The sequence below is a fragment of the Lampetra fluviatilis genome, chromosome 50, assembly GCF_964198595.1.
Source record: "Lampetra fluviatilis chromosome 50, kcLamFluv1.1, whole genome shotgun sequence".
Classification (NCBI taxonomy): Eukaryota; Metazoa; Chordata; class Hyperoartia; order Petromyzontiformes; family Petromyzontidae; genus Lampetra; species Lampetra fluviatilis.
Window position 1 is genome coordinate 2,121,909 of NC_136324.1, and position 21,247 is coordinate 2,143,155.

The following is a 21,247-nucleotide window of genomic DNA, read 5'->3' on the forward strand; positions in this document are numbered from 1 at the left end:
CTTTTCCCCAAGTTGTCAATCCTGTCAAGCTGGCGAAAAACTTTGAAAGAATTTCAAATGAGTGCACTAAACACCGCCAGCTGTTCCTCCAAAACACTTCACTTAGCAGGATCCGCGAGGACCTTAATTAAAACATAAAACTTATTCGCTTGGATGCAGCCACGGATTTCTGATAATTACACCTGCGCCACCATTGGGCCAAGAAAAAGCCCAATCTCTTAAAACGAAGCGTCAAGGCAAAGATTTGGGGAGCCGGCGTTTTGGTATCATCAGCGTTCCAGCCACCCAGACTGTCTGGGCAGTCGGGCACGGCACTGAGCTCCATGAAACAGCCGTTTGATGTAAACGTTGACGGAGTTCACCGATTGGCTGACCTGATCATTTCGGGGAGGGGGTAGCTGGGGATCATGCGAGGGAGCTGTAAACCCCTCACACCAACAACAACACGTTGACTAAACGGTAGACAGACTTAGTCGACAAGACGAGGAGAATGACCGAATTAAAGCCACAGACAAAGACTCAACGAATATTCCATAGGTTGTCATCGGCTGATTACGAGAACACATTTTCTTTCATGCTCATTGAAAATGAACACTCGTCACGATCGCATGTGCGTTTAGTAAGAGCGTGAATATTCCGTGCTCGAAGATATTTTGCGTTTCAAAGAAAAGAAACCACAAAGTATCGGCGACCCGTCGCTTAAGACTCGTCTGCTACACAAGCGCGCTTGCAAGTTTGCGAGGCTCGTAATAATATCTGGACAAAGTTGAACAAACCCCAGGAGAGTGCGAGAATAAGGCGACCTAGGACAAGGCGGCCCGCCGTGTTCCATCTCCTCCGGAGGGCTTCTCGGCGCACCGTGCCTCACCCGTCGCCTGCCCCCACTGACGTCCTCTTCCTCCCCCCCTCCCCCCATGTGTGCAGATACTACTGACTCGATTGTATGACACTACTGACTAATTGTATGCAGGGTTTGGAAGCATATGTCTCCAAAATAATTAGGGGGGGGGGGGTTTCGACAATTTTTGGAAAGCTGTTGGGTCAACTGTTTACCCCACATCTGAGGAGGGGGGGGGGGGTGGGTCTACTTTCTGCAACTTTGTGATTCAGGCCTTCTGAAAGGCTCTTGTGAGTTAGTTGACGGACAAACGGACACACGGAGCGCCGGGCTTTTGTAACACACCGCTGCTGCTGCTGCTGCTGTTGTTGTTGTTGTGGTGCCAATTCACAACGCGTGTGTTGCTCGCAGAAATGCAGACCTACGTTGCCACCAGGAACGCCACCTGATGAACTGTGAACAACCCGAACTCAGCACAATTATTACAATATATATTGTAGAATGGCCTCTTCTGTTGCGTGTGTGTGTGTGTGCTTGCATCTCCATCTGCCGGGTCTGTGTAGTCTAGTGGTTAGCGCGCTAGGCTATGAACCCGGTCAGGGACGAATATCTGAACCGGTCCTGGGACTTCCCCTAGGTCGACTCAGCCCTAAACGAACAGCTGGTGTGATGTGTAAACATTGTCACTCGGGAGACAAAGGCTGCCGGGCGTGGCGTTGGCCACCCACTCCTCGTGTGCTATGCTGACCTTCAGGAGGTGCTCGCTAACAGCGCTTGCCCCAACAGTCTGCTTAAAGCTATATGGGGATCTTTGTCTTTGTGGGCATGTATGAAATGCAACTGCGATAGCACCAGTACAGTTCTTGAGCTTGATGGGAGGGGCAGGCATCTAAAGCATGCCAGTTGTTTTTTGTTAAGTTGCTTTTCCCCTAGCATACAAACACATTCCTGCGGAGGGAGCTGGTAGGAACGTTGGGTTGCTCGGTCAATGGCCAGGGTCAACGGCGGCGTGGTGTATTCCGCAAATATGTCCGACTGTGAGGGCGGGCACAAGCCGGCGTGAGTAGGTTAAACGTTGAGTTTTATAAGGGCACCACCGGGTGACCAGCCCGTCCCCACCGAGCCCCACCCCTCCCTCCCACCCCCCACCCAGCCCCTCCCCACCCTCCCATCCCCACCCAGCCCCTCCCTCCCCACCCAGCCCCTCCCTGCACGACGGACGGACACAATAATCCCCTGTGGGCTGGTGTAACCAGGAGGTTCCTACCAGTAACAATTGCAGATTCATAAAAAAAATAACAATGCAAGCTGCATTTGTTCGTACAGCCAAGATTGTTCGGATGAAGAAGGCATTCCCGGTAAATAAGTAAAAACCCCCGAAATCACGAGACAACGGGAGTGTTTTATAAACGAGTACAACACTGCCCTTTTATGAGACGCACCATAATAGCTCAGTTGCTTTTGTAAGTGGGGCATTATCCCGGGAGCGGAGAGCATTTTTTTACGAGTACCCGTAAGTCACCCGAAAGGTGGAAGGCATCACGATCAGCGATAGTGCGCGAGCACTGATCGAAAGAAAAGTCGCACTCCGTTTTTTCAGGCACCATTGTGAGACAGCCCAACAGCTTTAAGACCCCCAAATAACCTTTAGGCTCAGCACATTTCGGCTGATGTAATAATAGCAAGCCGGCCACAAAGGGATATCTAGAAATGAGACGTGACCTAAATCGTTTTTACACAGCGGCTTAAATGCGCAGTGCTGTGTTTAAACAAGGGATATTGATTTATTGAATTGAATAAGAGGGTTGCATGCGGGCGCTGTGCCGTGTGCTCTGTGAAATGAGCAGAAATCAACCGCCATTAAAGTATTAAGAATGCTAACTTATAGCACTCTGTTAATACACTGCTGTATGAAATCCGCACTCTGTCGGGGCGGGTCGTGGGGGTTTGTTTGACCATACTTCACCACGCTGGTCAGTGCGGGTTGGTCAAGAGAGGAGGGGTGGGGGGGCTGGGTTTCCCAGGACCTGTTTAGATATCGCTCCTCGCCACTCCTGTCAGCTGCGAGGGGGAAGTGAATTCAGGTCACTGGATTCAAAGCGCAGTGCACCGACCACTGCATCGCTGCTTATTTATTAAACTGGGGTTGCAGCTGACATCAGTGCCACCCTGCAAATCTGCACTGAGCTGCATGGTGAAGTATGGTGAAACAACCCCCAAGACCAACGTGGAAAGCCTTCATCTTGTAGCAGATCGACATAAGGGTGTAAATGGGATGTATTTATTATTCTTAAAATATGAATATATTACTCTTCTCTTTTATATGTTATGAGCCTTGTGATCTCTGTTTTTATTTACTGGATTGAATAACGCTATTTCTAACGTAGATCTTACTCACTCAACTGAATGCCCATTGGTATATATGCGGTACTTCAATATTACTTCACGTTTGAGTTACGCCAGTCAAATGTATTTAAAACAACTCTTGAATTTAAAAGGCAACGGGGCTGCAACATTGAACCCAGGGTGTAATCGTAAATATCCACTGGCTTAGCTAATTTTCATAAATTACTTCAGAATGAATTTGTATATATCAAATGCCTATCTGCTTTGAAATTTGAACTGGCAGTTAAAAAATACCTGCCCACTTATGGACCAATTAAAACGTCTTGGGAGAAGCATATGGAGGGAGGGAAAAAAAGTGATTTTATGAATTCCGGCACATGTAATCTACTACCAATTACTGAATGCAAATGGGACCTCTAAGGCCTGTGCGGGCTTTCATTTTCTAAAAAAAAAAATCAACAGCCTCTGCAATTCCTTAATGGGAATCCGTGAATGCAACTAAGGTATGCCAAGAAGCAAAACCCTATTAGGAAATAAATAACATCCACGCGCCGGGTCTAGCGGCTGCTCGTGAGTTCGAATAGCGCCGCCGGATCCTTGTCAGCGAGGGGCAATGACAGGGAGAGCCGACGACGCAGGGGGCCCGGAGTTGAAGGTGCAGAACATTCACGTCGGATTGGTCGTCAAGGGAAGACTAAGCGGAAACGAGGGGGTCGGCTGGGGGAAATGAAATGTGATTGGTGGAGAGTCGTGGAAAGTTCAAGAAAGGATGGGGAATAGAATGAATGGAGGGACAGGAGGGGGTTGGGGGGGGGGGCTGACCGGAGTGGTCACCTGACGTGCGATGCGCCGTGCAGAAGACAAAGTTCAAGACTCACCCGGGGTGAGTCGTGAACTCAGCTCGGTCTGGGCCAATGAAAATACCTGAGCTAGCACACAACAGGTACCGCCCCCTTCTGCCGGGAAGCACCTCCTGTGGCCGTGTCACGCACACAATCTGCTCGTTCGGGACAGCGCCCCAGCACGGGTATCGCAACGGCGGCGTTTTCCAGCAGCATTAAACGCCTGTTAAAAAGTCTCGAGATGTATTTTATATGTCGACAGAGGTGAGCCGTTGTTTGGCGATGCCACCGCTGGCGGAAAAGCCTCCGCAACACGAGCCTCCCCCTCGAGGCTACTTGGCCTCCTCTCCCACCGCTGGCTAAACATCTTGTAAGAGTTGCGAGTACCCACACTCTACCCCGCGGCACGCAACCTGCCGGTCGATTGACTGCGGCGTTACCCGTGAACAATATTCCACCGGGTGGACATTGTTTCAACTGCCGCGCCAGGAGGCCGGATAGAACTGGTGACTTTTTGGATTCTAAGTCCAGTGCGTGCTGTCCATTACACCACGGCAAGCGGGTTGGAATGGTTTCGGAAGAATGTCCTTGGTAACGAAAAGCAACATTCCAGTGTGCCAAAATAGGAAGGCTGTTCATTGATGCGTTACTACATGCTATGATTTAAAACAAATTTTATGGTAATTCTTGTAAAAAATGGTTGGGGGGGGGGGACAATTAAAGTTGGGAAAAAAATTGTGGAGAGATGCACGCTTGAAATTAAATCGAGAGACGGAGAGAGAAATATGGATTGAGCGAACCTTCGGTAGGTTAACACCTTTCTGAAGTACCGTAAATATCAGTGGCCTTGGGCAGGACGCGTGGGCAGGGATGACGGCCGATCGTCAAGGACAACGATGGAGAGGCGGCTATGGGATGTAACGCGTCAGAGAAGGAACGCTAGAGACGGTGGCAGCTTGGTGAAGCTTTCATCCAGCAGTCGATTGATTGTGGCCAAAAACGATGAGAAAAGTCAAAGTCGCGTTCGGCGTCGCCTGTACATGACGAGTGACGAGCGGGCGGCTAGACGCGTGGGAACATTTGCGTTGCCCGCGAGCGTTGTGGAGTAGGTTGCGACAAACTTACGGGTGCGTGCGGCGATGGTCGAACATTTTGCGTGAGTGTGTCGGGTACGTGGTACACGTGTTCCATAACTACGTTACGTTCACATTGCGTGATGGGCGTCGGCGATTCGTGTGTTGTGTTTAGTTTGTTGTCCTTCCCCCCCCCACACCGCGCACCTCCGATTATCACGGTTGGCTACGTACGGTGCGAAAGGAGTTCAACATACGTACACGTTGCTTGATGTTGTCTATGTGGCTTTTCCAAAGTTACGACGCTGCATTAAGAAAGACATGTCACCACCGCTGTAAATGAATGTAAATGAATTATCTCGTATCGCAAAATTCTGGTTAATGTAGGAATAATGACTTGTAATAAAGCATGTATATAGGCCTTTGAATATCCTAAAATGTAATTTGGGTTCTGCGGTGTTTGATTAAACTTCGGTGCTTGCTTAGATTAAATAATTTGGCTTAATTAAGCAGCATGAAGCCTGATTTAATAGAAACGTGTGAAATTAGGCCACATGCCTTGCATAAAATGGAAACAGATGCCATGTAGGCACCAGTAGGCACTTGACAAGGCCCACCACAACGTCGTATAAAGTCACCCCAATATGAACAAAAACCGTCGTGCATCCCGTGCGCGGTGCAACAACACAATACAACAACCGGGGCTGATGCCGAATCAGCAGAATATTAAAGCATGACGAAATGCATGTTTCAAAATATCAAGGTGAGAACTCACTGCCTTGTAGTTAATGCTATGACCTCCGACATGCTGACGCTACAACAGAAATATTACCAAGACAACGATGCCATGTGACCATACAGATTGGGGACGAGTGCCGTTAGCGAGCACCTATTAAGACCGCCACGGCGCATGAGGAGGCAGCGTGCCCGACACACCATGCCCAGCCACCTTTGTTTCCCCAGTGCCGAAGTTTACACACCACAACATGTACTCATTTAAGGCCGAGTTAACCTAGGGGGCTAGCCCATGACAGGTTCACATATCACTCGCCACTGATGTTTAAGCCGTGGCAGAGAATCAAACCCAGGATGTCTGGTGCACGAACCATTAACCTACCAACTCTCCCAACAATGCCACACAAACACACAGACACACGAAGTTGCAATCACGAAAACTTTCCCCGCTGTCGACTACGTAAAGTTATTGTAAACCTGGGTCACGATCGGAGCCAGACTGCAAATTAGATGTTCCACCTCGGTTCGGCACTGATACAAAAAAAAGACGTGTGTCCAGTTGACGAAGGAGTGGATTAATTTAATTATTAAACGACCAGCAAGCATGAACATATTTAAAAATGCTGACGCCCAGTCTCGAAGGTGCAGACAACATCGTGGCGGCGGCGGTGGTGGTAGGAGAGTATTTACATACCTTATCGAACTGTGCATTCACCCACTTGGTAAACGTTTTCTTCTGCACGTCTTCCCTCTCATCTGTTATCAGAGAATGGCAGTAAAAAAAAAACATTGTTAGCACTGTGACGAAACAAAGCAGCTGTTACAAGCAACATGCTGTTGGCAGAAAGGAGAAAGAAACGATTAGCACAATCGTCGACCCTCGGAGTAGACATTATGATCAACTGCAAAAACTGATACAATTGCTCTCCGACGTTTTTCCGGGTTGTACCAAGTCCTGCGTGGCCATGATGCCCAACGTTTCACTCCATGTGCTGGTGGGAGCTTCTTCATGAAGTGAATTCCAGAAGCTCCCCGCGCGGGGAGTGAACAGCCGAACATCATGGCGAACAGCGTGTGCGGTACAATGTGAAAGCACATCGAAGAGGTTATCCCACACAACTGACAAACCTACAAAGTGTTTAGTTGAAATCACATATGTATGCATGTTGAACTTCCTTCGCACCGTACGTAGCCAACCGTACGAATCGAAGGCGCCATTGAGCGGTGAATGGTAATACAGTAAAACCTTGGATTGCGAGTAACTTGTTCTGCGAGTGTTTTGCAAGACGAGCAAAATTTTAAAATAAATATTAATTTGATAAACGAGCGAGGTCTTGCAATACGAGTAGTACGTGTATACGCTTTGTCTGCCGAGCGTCACGTGATCACAACTGATATACGAGTGCTTTGATATACAAGTGCTTTGGATTACAAACACGTTTCCGGAACGAATTATGCACGCAATCCAAGGTTTTACTGTAGATATTTTAAAGAAAATCGTATCAAAATTATTGCATGCATTCAAATGGAACGCACACACCAAATACGTTTCTGAGCTCAGAATAATATCAAAATTAAACCACGGGGACAAACGATTCTTATTACGAGACTGAGAAGTCTGAAGAAGAAGAGGAACTTTATGATTTTCTAAATTAGTCCTTGTTTCATTTTGATCTGAGAGATAGCCTGTGCTCAAGCGGGCACGCGCAATTTATTCAGCTTTTAAATCATTCCAAACTTGTTGGCGAATTTACTGCAATTTCAGCAAAACTTTTCAATTGACTTTTGCTGAAATTAACTTTTTCAATAACGCACACTGCAAATTCAGTCATCTTCGCCCAACGCCCCCACAAAACACTCGGAACGTGCAAAAATAAACGGTGGTGGTGCGTTCAGCGGAGGAGCGTGCGATGGGTGGACGTGGCGGTGGCGGCGGGGGTGGGAGACCACGCACAACAGAACCGGGCGGCAAATAAATAATCGCAAAACCAACGGTAATCTCCCAACACCAGCAAACATCCCGCTTGACGGTGGAATGTAGCAGGGTCAAAAATGGGCTCAGCTTGCCGGATGAAACCAGAGTACCGGTGCCTGCGATTTTTTCCCGAGGCAGGGTAAACGCACGTGACAGAGGAGGACGATGGCTCGTCCCGGGGACTGTGGCCTATAAATGACGCCGCTCCGGCAAATTTAATAGCTCGCGCAATAGCTAAACGGCAGGGCATTAAGCGGCGCTGGCCAAAATCCAGTAATCGCGTTGCCCACGTCGTGGATTCCTGTGAATGCCGTGCACGTTTTATTTTTAAAAAAATTACCGGGCGAGCCTTGCGGAAGATGATCCCCCGCAAGGCAAGTGCTGCGCTGGAATATTTTTTTTTCAGCACAGACCGCCACAGAACGGAGCTGCGTATTAATTTTTCATGCTGCCACAGCGGTGTGATGATCAGCAGCAGCGCGCACTGGACTTGCAAACCGGAGGGCGCGCGTCGCTTTGATTAAATCTGCCGGCCTCGGTAGTTGAAACAACGAGACAGGTTTCTTAACCCTCCCATCACCCCCCCCCCCACCTATCCCCCCCCCCCGGTGTGCGCACATTTCTGCGTTGAACTTCTGTCGCACATCGCCAACCGTGCTAATCGGAGGCGCGGTGAGTTTTGGGTGGTCGCATAAGCGCCGCGTCCGAGCGAGCAAATAACGTTGACAGGTTCCGCCACCACCGCTAACCACTCTCCCCTGCCGTCCCCGTGTTCATGACCATCACAAAGCCTCACTTAAAACTTGGCAGAGCCACCACGGAGGCATTGTCGCCCTGCCGCCCGCTGCTGTGTTAAACGTCGTGGTTACGTCGCTCCGGAGCGATGTTACAAAAATCGGCCGAGCGAGCATTGTGAAGTCACCGTGCACACAGACTCCCTTGACGTGCTCGCTCTCACGCACCCCCGAACGCCCGCCCTCCTCTCGATGAAACGACTACAACGTTGTTATTTTTTTTTATCTTACCAGGCAGGCCTCACTGAGCTATACAGTACAGCTCTTTTTCCGTCGCGACCTGGCCACAAAATGACAGCTCACGACGAAGTGGCTCATCAAGTGGAAAGCTATCGCAGCCAAATACTCAGTGGCGTTGGGGGGGGGAAACGGAGGATCCGGAGAAAAATCCTCACGACCACGGGAGGGAGGGGAGAGAGAGAGACACGCAGACTCCAAATGTACAGCAGGGGTCAGCGTCTCCGTAACGCTCGCGGCAGTAGCGACTCTCACAAATGTGAATGCGGTTGCCCTCTGCCCCCTGTCCTGATGTTCGGTCCACACTTGAGCCCCTTTCCCATGAAAGGGGGGCAGGAGGGGGGCGAGCACGCCCCCCCCCCCCCCCCCCCCACTATCAGAATACGAATCTTTATTTCGACTGGAGCAATCCGATGAGCTATAAAGCACTTTTTCACAAAATGTCCAGTTGGGGCGGGTCAGAAAGTTTAAACAAACAAGACAAAAACACGACGGGATTGCAAAGTATAGGAAAGGCAAGCGAATCACTCAAGTAAAATAAAACTAAACTATTTTTTATTTGACCAGGTAAGGCCCGCGGAGCTCTTAGCGACCTGGCCGCAAGTCATAGGTCAACGAAGTGGCTCAACGTGGAAATGTATTTCAGCCAAATGTTCACTCGTTCGTTCGTTCGTTTCTCAGTCCGCTTGTCCTGGTGAGGGTCGCGGCGGCAGTGGCGGTCCACACCTCCCTCTCTCTGGCGATGGGCTCGAGCACTACACTACTCTCCACTATACACTACTAAACTATACACTACTATACACTACACTATACACTACTATACGCAGACTCGAGCTCTTCCTGGGGAATTCCCAGGCGTTCCCAGGCCAGCCGAGCGACATCGTCCCACCACTACACTATACACTACTACACTACAATACACACTACACTATACACTACTATACACAGACTCGAGCTCTTCCTGGGGAGTTCCCAGGCGTTCCCAGGCCAGCTGAGCGACATCGTCCCACCGCCAGCAGCAGCAGCAGCAGCGTGTCCTGGGCCAGCCCCGGGGTCTTTACCCAGCGGGCCGTGCTGCTGCTGCGTCTACCCTGGGGCGGGCTTCCTTTACCGGGTGCCCGAACCAACCTCAACCTGGCTCCTCTCGCAGTGAGACTCTGAGACAAATAGTCGAAATAATCTAAACGCATGTTTCACTCATGAGTGCTCAGCCTCCACCCCCCCCTTTCTAAATTATCACAATCAAGCCAGAAGACGTTGGACAAAAATGCATGGCACCTAAAGTGATGTGGGTGTCGCAGCCTTTGGCATACCCATTCACGCTTCACGGTCTTGTTACTGCTGCTGTGCTCACGCACCGCGGATCTCTCCCGCGCTAACGAGATCGTCGTCGTCGTCATCATCATCGTGTGTAACAAATCGAATGCGCTATTCCCTCGTTATTTGCGATGAGGGATACGTTCTGGAGACGCACGTGATCAATACATCTCGCGGATAATGATATTGGCCTACGAAAACATATCCTTTTAATGAATTACCTTAAACAAATACATAAACGAGCTATTAAATACGTGAAAAGTATCTCATCGCATTCTCTCTCATCACTGTCTTTCTCACTCGATGCAGTCGTGTCGAGTTCCAAATGCGATCTCAGCTATCCAAAGTTCGTGAATAACGAGGGGATACTGTGAACTCAAACTCATCGAGCTCCGCGTTTCATCACTCGCGTGAGCACCCCTCCCTCCCTTCTTGACCTCCTACCACCACACTCGACCCTCCACCACCGCCAACACGCAAACGCGCGCCCCCTACCAAACAACCCACCGAGATCGGTCCGAATTATAAGGGCCAGCCAGGCCTTAGCTTCGAACGAGGTTCACCCATCTTGCCCGAGAGGCAGCGAAAGGCGCATAAAACACGAAGCTGTGCACTTAAACCCTGACAGACGAGGCTCAGGAAACGCTGCGTCATTGACTGAAGTGAAGTGGGTGGGAGGACGCTGAAAGAGCAATGGTCCACAAAGTCTTGGATGAAGCGATTTTGAAATTTTTTTGGCCCAGACAGGAGCTTATTTATGCAGCGGTCGCCCACCCTTCCGTGCGGCTTTGGGTGATTATTGTGCTGCGCGGACGAAGGAAAAAAACGCTCTCCGATTTCTCTTTCCGAATTCGCAGTGTGTTGAACAATGCATGCGGCGTGGTAGATTCACAAGCCCCGATGTAAGGCTATGTTATAAACTGACACATGGGCACCATAAGACACCACCCCCGCCCCCACAGTCTAATGTTCGACCTGTCTCTGGTATATCCCACGAACAAAGTAATTGAGCAGAATTTGTGGAGCAAAACCTGAAAAAAAATGGAAATTATTCATGAGAATAATTCAATCGTAACCGACTGCATTTCTTCAATCCACTGCCGCAAGTATGTACGCTTGGCTTCTTTCGCACCGTACGTAGCCAGGGGGTTGTTTGACCATACTTCACCACACAAGTGAGCGCGTGTTGATGAAGGAAAGGGGATGGGGTGGTGGGGGGGCAGGACCAGCTGAGATGCCACCACGAGACTGCTGTTGGACGTGGCTGGGTGTCGAACTCGGGTCACGAGGTTCATACCGCGGTACTCTAACCACCGCACCACCGCTCCACATAAACCGGAAAATTGAACGTGGCTATGTTGAACCTCTCGGGGACAACGAAGTGTGAAGATGCCAAATATTTACCGGTGTTATGGATGGCGACCAATCAGCGGTAGCCACTAGGGACCCAAACAAACACAAATCGCTCTTCGATAAGCCAATATACTTCAACACAACCATAACTGCACCTCACAACGTGGTTGTTATATTATATCAAATTACTGCATTAATCTCAAATCACACCTTAACTGTTTAATGAAATTGCAACACGTATGTTCGTCACAATAAATCAAGCGAGCCATCTGTTTTGGTGATGCCAGCATACCAGCCTTATTATTCAGCTGTACAGATATAAAAACACAACCTGTGTGCACAGCACACATTATGTAGGTGCGATCAAAGTGCTCTTTTGGTGTGAAATATTAAACGAGTCAAAATAACCGACATTTAAGTGGAATTTAAAGTAGTGGTGTTCTGGCTTCATTTAAAATTCGTTAATATACTGATGGGATTTTTTTTGTGGATACTTGGTTCACTGCTGAAGTATAATATAGGAATAAATATATATTGGAATAAGGTATTGGTATATTTACATTTCGGGCAGAGTGCTGACAAAGCGGTTAGCACGCCGTATACTGAACCACGGGACCTGAATAAAATGTCGTGCCCTGGGCTAACATCATCGGAACCGGTGTTAGGGCCCCCTTTCTCCAGGCTGCATTGACCGGCGTGGTGAAGTCTTGTTAAACTAGCCCCATGACCGACACAGCATAGCAAGGCCTTCATTCAGTAATGGCTTTAAAAAAGGTTTTGTTGAAAGACAAATTATATTGCAAAGAGAAGTAGCAAAGATATCTGAAACGTACGTATGTATGTAGAACTTCTTTCGCACCGTACGTAGCCAACCGTGCTATTCGGAGGTGTGGAGGAAGGAAAAAAAACTTAACACAAAAAGCAGTTCTAAGAGAATACGTTTTTTTTTAATCGGGTCAGACATCACTCGCCAATGATGTTAGCTATGGCCTGGTAATTTCATTCAGTGAATTCAGGTCACCCAGTTCAGAGGTCGGGGTGCTAACCACTGTGCCACCACTCCACCAACCACTCCCCCCCTCCCACCCTCAATCAAGCTCCCCATGATGAGGAGTTGTTTAATATCCAGCGCAGACTCTTTAATCCCAGTGACCCGGGTTCAATTTCAGCCACTGTATCCATCGGAGAGTCTCCCACAGGTCAGCTCTGCCCGAAATGAGTTCTTTGTCCCGTGAGCATTGGCCTTCGCGTGTCAGGCCGAGAAACAAGGGACATCTCAACAGCACTTGCCACAGTGGGTGGGGGGTTATAAATAAGACGGTACAGATGCGTACCGTGTATATATATTATAACGCCCTCACGTTCATACGCAGTCGGGAACAGATCAAATTGTGCTGGCTTGCTATTACAGCCGATAGGCTACTCATCGTCATGCCCGGCAAATGTTGCGGTCATTGCGTTTGTCCGAGGCCACTGCACTACAAAGTTCAAAGTTCATTTATTTGGTAAAGCCCTGTGAGCCATTCGGCTCTTGAATCGGGTGCAACCGCAACAAACAAAAACAAAAACATGAACAAGAAAACATCTTAAAGTGACCGATTGCTATAGAATTGATCATGCAGCTTACCCAATGCTTGTGCCCAGAATTCTATAGATTTTGGGAAAAATATTGCAAACTAGCAACAACACTTACATAGGTTTTCCTGGTTGTGCTGTATAGCTATCTCGTGTGTTGTCTGGTTGTGCTGTATAGCTATCTCGTGTGTTGTCTGGTTGTGCTGTATAGCTATCTCGTGTGTTGTCTGGTTGTGCTGTATAGCTATCTCGTGTGTTGTCTGGTTGTGCTGTATAGCTATCTCGTGTGTTGTCTGGTTGTGCTGTATAGCTATCTCGTGTGTTGTCTGGTTGTGCTGTATAGCTATCTCGTGTGTTGTCTGGTTGTGCTGTATAGCTATCTCGTGTATTGTCTGGTTGTGCTGTATAGCTATCTCGTGTGTTGTCTGGTTGTGCTGTATAGCTATCTCGTGTGTTGCCTGGTTGTGCTGTATAGCTATCTCGTGTGTTGTCTGGTTGTGCTGTATAGCTATCTCGTGTGTTGTCTGGTTGTGCTGTATAGCTATCTCGTGTGTTGTCTGGTTGTGCTGTATAGCTATCTCGTGTGTTGTCTGGTTGTGCTGTATAGCTATCTCGTGTGTTGTCTGGTTGTGCTGTATAGCTATCTCGTGTGTTGTCTGGTTGTGCTGTATAGCTATCTCGTGTGTTGTCTGGTTGTGCTGTATAGCTATCTCGTGTGTTGTCTGGTTGTGCTGTATAGCTATCTCGTGTGTTGCCTGGTTGTGCTGTATAGCTATCTCGTGTGTTGTCTGGTTGTGCTGTATAGCTATCTCGTGTGTTGTCTGGTTGTGCTGTATAGCTATCTCGTGTGTTGTCTGGTTGTGCTGTATAGCTATGTCGTGTGTTGTCTGGTTGTGCTGTATATCTATCTCGTGTGTTGTCTGGTTGTGCTGTATAGCTATCTCGTGTGTTGCCTGGTTGTGCTGTATAGCTATCTCGTGTGTTGTCTGGTTGTGCTGTATAGCTATCTCGTGTGTTGTCTGGTTGTGCTGTATAGCTATCTCGTGTGTTGTCTGGTTGTGCTGTATAGCTATCTCGTGTGTTGTCTGGTTGTGCTGTATAGCTATCTCGTGTGTTGTCTGGTTGTGCTGTAAAGCTATCTCGTGTGTTTTCTGGTTGTGCTGTATAGCTATCTCGTGTGTTGTCTGGTTGTGCTGTATAGCTATCTCGTGTGTTTTCTGGTTGTGCTGTATAGCTATCTCGTGTGTTTTCTGGTTGTTTGTACCGGGTATTGCCTGGCATGAAGTCCCGCTTTTTGCTCGGGAACGGAAATTCAGTTCCTTCAGAATTTACCCAGGATGTGGAGCAAAACGTCGGACATCGTGCCGAACAACCACGTGGTACAACCAGAAAATAAACGTTTTACCCGATGACTTTCTGTGCTCCCCCCTTCTCGGTACCGTCGCGGTTTGTATGCTCTGTATGGGGGGGGCTCTTGTTGAAATACAATAAACAAAGAGCGTCAAGAGGTGAACATTGGGGAGGTGAGGCAAGGTTAGGGCACGCGCGGTTTAGCCAGCCGTGCACTGCAATGCAACGAGGCATCCAACGCGAATGCAAATAACACATTTTTGAAGTTGTCCTCGTAGCTAAACGGAACGCTATTTGCCCTCGTGTGGGAGGTCTGGGAGCGTGCCCATACAGATGACACGCCTGCCTAACACCGCGTGGTGCAGACTCGCGGGGTGCTAGAACGCGAGAGAGGCAGAAGTCTGGCGCCCGCCTCCTCCTCCTACGCGGTCTGTGGTCCGTGTGTTCTCAGCTGCCCTTAGGCCACGTTTGAAGCGAAGGCCAGGAACGTGCCCGGTAAGCGCAGCAAGTCCCACCCCCCCCCCCCCCCCCCGATTGAGTCCTCTTTTAATTTTTTCTCGGAAGTTCAAATGAAGCACAAACACTCAATATGGTCGAAACGTGACACTGTGCCGAACGAGTGACTCAGGGGTCAGGCCTTGCCCACTGCGTGCTCGAGATGCCGAGTCACCGACGTCGGCCAAAAGATTCACTTCCAAACTTACCGTGTCAATAGCCACAAGGGATGTGAACATCTATTTCTCATAACAGCATAACAGTGGAGTCATGACTAATATTTAATGTTTTTTTTCATCATTTGTTCAGCAGCCTTATTATGGCTTTCCATTTTACGATGCTATAAAATGTGCCATTTTTTATGACTGAGCACTTGGCTAGCTAGGCTTGCACACACACACACAATATGCATATACACTCCCATGCTAGGATTTCCAATACAACTGAGATATGGTAGAAATGAGACAATGTGCGGTGGGTTGGTGGCACAGCTGTTAGCGCACTGCACTATGAACCCAGTAAACTCGCGCGTGTAATTACTGGCCATGGCCAACACCATTGGCGAGTCCAGTAATATCTGAACCGGTCTTACCCTGAACCCTTAACCCAACCCGCACTAACCAGTGTGGTGAAGTATGGTCAAACCCCCCCACCCCATGACCGACATGGGAGAGGTCTTCATCTCATCCAGCAATCACACTTCACTTTGCCCACCAATCAATTATTTTGAATGTAATACTTCAAAAATGGAACGGAGCCATTAAAACTTGCGTCCTTTACGTCTTTCTCCTGATAATTTGCATTCATCCGTTAGCAGGCAGATTGGTCACGGCGAGAGTCCGTTAATGGCCAAGCGAGCGAGACCAACTCCTGCCAAGTGGCCCACGGCCTTCATGCCCCCCCCCCCCACAATGTTTCCTACTTAATTTCTCGTCACTGCTGGCAGCGGGGATGATTTAAACAGCTTATGTTTTCAATTACTGAAGTCACCCAACCCTACAATCTAGTGAAACAAGATAAAAAAAAAACCTTCCAACGTGAACCGTTCCCCCTTTTTTTCTTCTTCTGATCTCCTCTAAGCCTTAATCTCGCTCAGGATCTAATTCTCTCGGTCGGATCGCGGAGGTCTTATACAAGGGCTCGGTTTGGGTGTTATTAGGTAGCGAGATAGAGATCAAATTAGCACCGGCGGTCATAACGGCAAGAGCTCACTCTCATTTGTCGCGTTATCAAACCCTCGAAAAGTTGACGCTCCGGAGTTAAATCTCACAAAACACGGCGCGACTCTAAACATCTCCGAACGCTTGAGTCACGTCGGTCCCAACACCTTACATTCATTCCACGCGCGCGCGTCCCGGAATGAAACACGGAGGGGGGCGATTTGGCGCTTGCAAATAAATAAATAAGCGGAAACGAAGATTTACGCCGCGACGGACGAAAGAGATCGCACCGCAAATGCAAAACAACAGATACAGGCTCGATAGTAAAAAGGGTATCTGTGGAAGAAAAACTGCTCTCGGTTTCCTTATCAACAGAGCCGGGCCCTACCCCCCCCTCCACTGTAATAGCGCCACAAATCAATTGCAAGGAGAAGAAGCTGAAGACACGGAATAAGGGAAACGATAAACAATCTCGCAGACTCCTCATTGGCCCGCTGATGGATTGCGGGCTCAACGCAAGGCCAGGCTCTGACCTGGCCCAACCGTAATCCGATGCTAGCACGTGTTGTGTTCATTATTATTATTGTGAAAGTGCGCATTAATGGGCAATACAGTTTAAAAAAAAATCTGAAAAGAGGCTGTAAAAAGATTCACTTACCGCAAATGGAGTTGTTTTAGTTTTATGCTAAAAATAATCAATCATTATCAGCGTTTATATGAGTGTCATACATGCCAGCCGCATCTCACATTTGCTGCATAATCCTCCGACATACATATTAGACGTTTTAAGCCAACTAATGAGTGTTTATACGCGTGGGAGAAAACCTGAGCAGCTGTAGGAAACCCACACACATGTGCAAGAGGGCAACACGATATCCCACAAAGATGGACCGGACGAAGATGAGTCCACATTTTGCTGTACCGCCTTCTCCTAGCAAGCCAGGGTATATATGCCACCTTGATGTCCACGGGAAGGGCGTTTCTCAACATTTGCTCGGTGAGCCACCAACCCTTGCGACTGCATCCACAGTGCTGGATTACAGGGCCACTTGCTTGGCCAACCAACCGCACCGGCAAAAAAAAATTACCGTGGAAATTTAGCGAGCGAATCAAAGCGAAAAATATTGCCGGTGCTGCGCTGCGGTAACACCGTCTTCAAGCATTGTGCAAGTTTGCGGGGAAACAATACGTCGTGTGTCAGTTGCGCCTCGAGAGAAAATATATTTGACAGACCAGCGCGATGCCATACACATGATGCACACGGAATGTGACCCCTTCCACTGACCTTTGAGGAATAACTCATATTTCTACACCGCCCGTTAATCGCAAAGAAGACCACAACAAAAGGAACACAGATGTGACGGATAAGACAGCTCGGGTCAGGCGGCTGACTGACCGGTGTAATACAGCACCATAAATTTTAAACAATCCCTAAAAACAAAAAATATGCCACGCGAGGCCCAAAGAAACCCCTCTGCATAGCGTTCCGTGACCCAAAGGGGGAAACTGATCATTGTTAAGATTAACTTAATGACCGGTGAGCAGCGGAATGCACGCAGAGAAAATGGTGTCACGCACTTGGCTTAGTTGACAGCGCTTTGAAGTCTAAGTGCGAGTTGAGTAATGCATGGATAACAAAACACATTCAATAACTTGTGTTTTCCCTTCGCTCTGCATTTCTTGGATTCCGTTCTGCGCGCGACTAATAAGGGAAGAAAGTGGTCTCGTCTCCCTTTGTTTTCTTCCCACAGAGACCTCTTTGAAGCTGTCCGTCCTATCTTGTCAACATCAAATAGCAGGTGCCGCTATTGCTTTGCTGTGAAGCATCACTTGCCACGATAAATATATCCCACCGACAACTCACATATCAATTGGAAGCTTGCCATCCCATCTCCTTTCCTTTCACTCAACGAAAGTGATAGAAAGCTACATTTTTTTTGCACACACACACACATATATGCACAATTACTTTCCAGAAACGTGCTTTCACCCACCCCCCACCCCATAGAAAATGGGTGCACACCACTCAGCCGCGCACACGCAAAGAAGTGTCGCGTTCTCTGCGAACGTTTCGCTACGAAATCGATTGCTTTTCTCAAAAGTGTATTTGTGCCGAAAATATCCTTTCTCGCCGATGCATTGTCTCCAGATCACCCCCCCCCACCCGCCGCCGCCGACTCGTCTGGCAAGGTCAACGACGGCACAGCTGTACCCACGTGACGTGTGCACACCACGCCGACCGTCATCGCCGCACACGCTTACACACGCCGACACGGTCATCGCCATCGGCCACGGTTCGAATCCACCGCTGGTTTGAGACCTCCCCCACCAAGCTCTCGCGATCCTGCGATGCTAACGATCCACTGAGCACCTGCAACGGGAAGGGATTCAAATCGCTCCGGCCCACTCCGTAGACCCACTCGCGGACACGTCTCATTTTTCGGCCACCACCGCGTCACCACTCTTGACCATCATCCATCATGAAGATGACGCGTCCTGCCCAAGCCCGCTTGCTTTTCTCAACAGTTTGAACGATATCTTTCAATCACGTGTGTTCTCCAATCTTGCGGTGGTGTCATTCCGAGAGTGCAGCTTTTCAGATTTCGTTCAGCACTTCACATTTTCTGTTCCATTTCATGCTGTTAAAATTCCCGACCCATACGTCACAACGGGGAGTAATGTAGACCGATTAATATCTCTCGACTGATCAGGCTCACATACTGACTGGACATCTAAGAAACAAGTGCTTTGTAGCTCATCGGATTCCCCCAGTCTAAATAAAAAGTCTCAACAAAGATTCTTATATCGTTCTGCTTGCTGGTATTTTTTTTTGTCCTTAATTTGTACCAACGGCCTATCTTGGAACTGAAATTATTCCATGAGTCCTCAACACAAACCGTGCGCACATATATGTCCCCGTTAATTGTTACAAGCCCCAGGTTTACGGCATCTTTCATTTGAATTATTTGTTTAAACTTGCAAACACCCCTTGTTTTTCCGCACATCTCCCTTAGCGATGGCATTTTCTTTCTCCGCAAAAAAAAATGATTGGCTTTTCTTACTTCACAGCAAACATTTTCAACCACTGTTCATAAAATTGTGACAAACGGTCCCCTGCTTTGTGGCTTTGCTTGGAGCCCTTTAATAGGGTCATAATTTTGGTTGTCGCGGGAAGAAACGCAGTCCAGTTTTACTGCTTTTTAATAATGTCCATGATAAATGCAATATTTAACACTAATACACTGTGCTGCAGAACACACCCCATTAACAGCATTGCTCCAGTGAACACCAGTGACGTCATATGATATGCAACAAAGATCCTCCGTATAGCCTTTACAGACTGTTTGGGGCAAGGGCCGTTAGCGAGCACCTTTGACGGCTGCCACAGCACACGAGGGTGGGAGTGGCCAGCAACTTGCCCGTCGACCTTTCTTCTCCTGAGTGGCGATGTTGACACATCACAGCAGGTACTCATTCGAGGCTGAGTCGAGCAAGGGGAGGCTCAGGACCAGTTCAGATAATCATCACTGGTGTTGGCCATGCAACTATGCACACGCATACACACACACACCGGCTTACATTCTATATTTTTTCAGGCTGTCAGTGCAATGTGGATAAATATAAGCTGGATGCTTCCCTTTATTGAGTGGAAATCGGGGTTGTGTTTGAGTTTGTCAAGGTGGAAGCTGTTGTTGACTGTTGGGGCTTGGTGTTGTTCATGAGCACCTATTAAGGCTGACATGGAACACAAAGAGGGCAGCGTGACCGGAACAATGTGGGATCGGTTGCCGACGGCGAAGGCCGGAGTGCTCGCATCAGGCGATGCCACCTTTGGGGTTGATCCATGCCAAATCCAGATGCCAACTGCCACTGCTGTTTTCCACGACCATAAATTTCTCACAGTGCAGCGAGCAAACCAATCGACTCCTGGCCACGACAACAGGCGAAGGTACATGAAGACAAATACCTCTCGCATAGCCTCTCACAGTTCGTTGGCACAAGTGCTGTCAGCATGTGCTTATTAATAACAAGGCTGGCACGGCGCACGGCATGGCGGGGAGCGGCCAACACCACGACCGAGCCGCATTTGTCCCGCCAGTGCCGACGATGTTTATACACCGCACCAGGCACCCAAGTAAGGATGAGTCTACCGAGATCAGAGGTCGAGAACCGGTTCACATATCGCTCCACACCTCCGACTGGCACAGTTGACTACGTACGGCGCGGAAAAAGTTCACACGTACGCACGTCACACTTCCCACTGATGTAAGTCAGCCGTGGCTGAGAATCGAACTCAGGTTGACGGCGATTATTTTTCCTTTGCCGCGTTCGCGCAAACCACTGCGCCACCACTCCTCCCACACGCTCGCAGGCGCGCGCGCGCGTGCGAGCACAAATCTAATTCCCGTACGAACGCTGTTATGACTGATTGATGGAGCCTGTATCTGACGCAGGCAGCATGAAGGACACAGTGACTACCAGAGTCAACTGGCAACGTGGCATTGGGAGTGCACAGGGGATGAACTAATATGCACATTTTGGGGGGCGGGCGGAGGGGGGGTGATGCTAACTGGACGTCTCTGGTGGTGACGGCGGTGGGGCAGTCCATCGAGGTGTTTGTGATTGCTGTGAATAAATCTGGCCGAGTACAGAGGTGCCCCCCGCAAACGCGAGGGGGGCCACCATCCCAACTGACTTTGGAACGTGAGCAGAATCCTAAACAAAACTAAAACCTTTAGTGATTTATGCGGCTGCTGCAGCATTAACATTTTTTTGGATTAATGATCGAGGCCCTCTCATAAGTAACAGGCTATTAGGACTTTTTGGGAACCAATTAACACGTGTATTTACCTCTCATCGCTAAGCGCACTTGCACATTTTAATTAAAATCATTCACCGATTAATGCGCCTGCTCGTACATCAATAGAGCGTGCGTTTGCAACTTAAAAAGTGGGTCTCGCTCTCTGTACGCAGCAGTGAGCAACGCTACCCAGATATATTGGCGATGGCATTAGACATCGCCCGTCTCGTTCGGCGAATGCACGCGTGAGGCAAAAGGTGCAGCTCTGCAATATCTTGCTCACGCACCTGCCGTGGCAGAAATGCCTCCACCGTTAAAGCCGTTCTCAAGATTACTTTGGCCTGCCCATAAGAGGT

At 48.8% G+C, this 21,247-nt stretch overlaps 1 protein-coding gene across 3 annotated transcripts in view; it reads right to left on the reverse strand.

Annotated features, from left to right (window-relative positions):
- LOC144948610 (dystrophin-like) overlaps positions 1-21,247 on the reverse strand; it is a 639,922-nt gene that overhangs the window by 507,842 nt on the left and 110,833 nt on the right. For all 3 annotated transcript variants that reach the window (XM_078878206.1, XM_078878207.1, XM_078878208.1), the window contains exon 3: positions 6,529-6,590. In XM_078878206.1, coding sequence (XP_078734332.1) covers positions 6,529-6,590 — 62 coding nt within the window. The remainder of the gene's footprint in view (positions 1-6,528; positions 6,591-21,247) is intronic.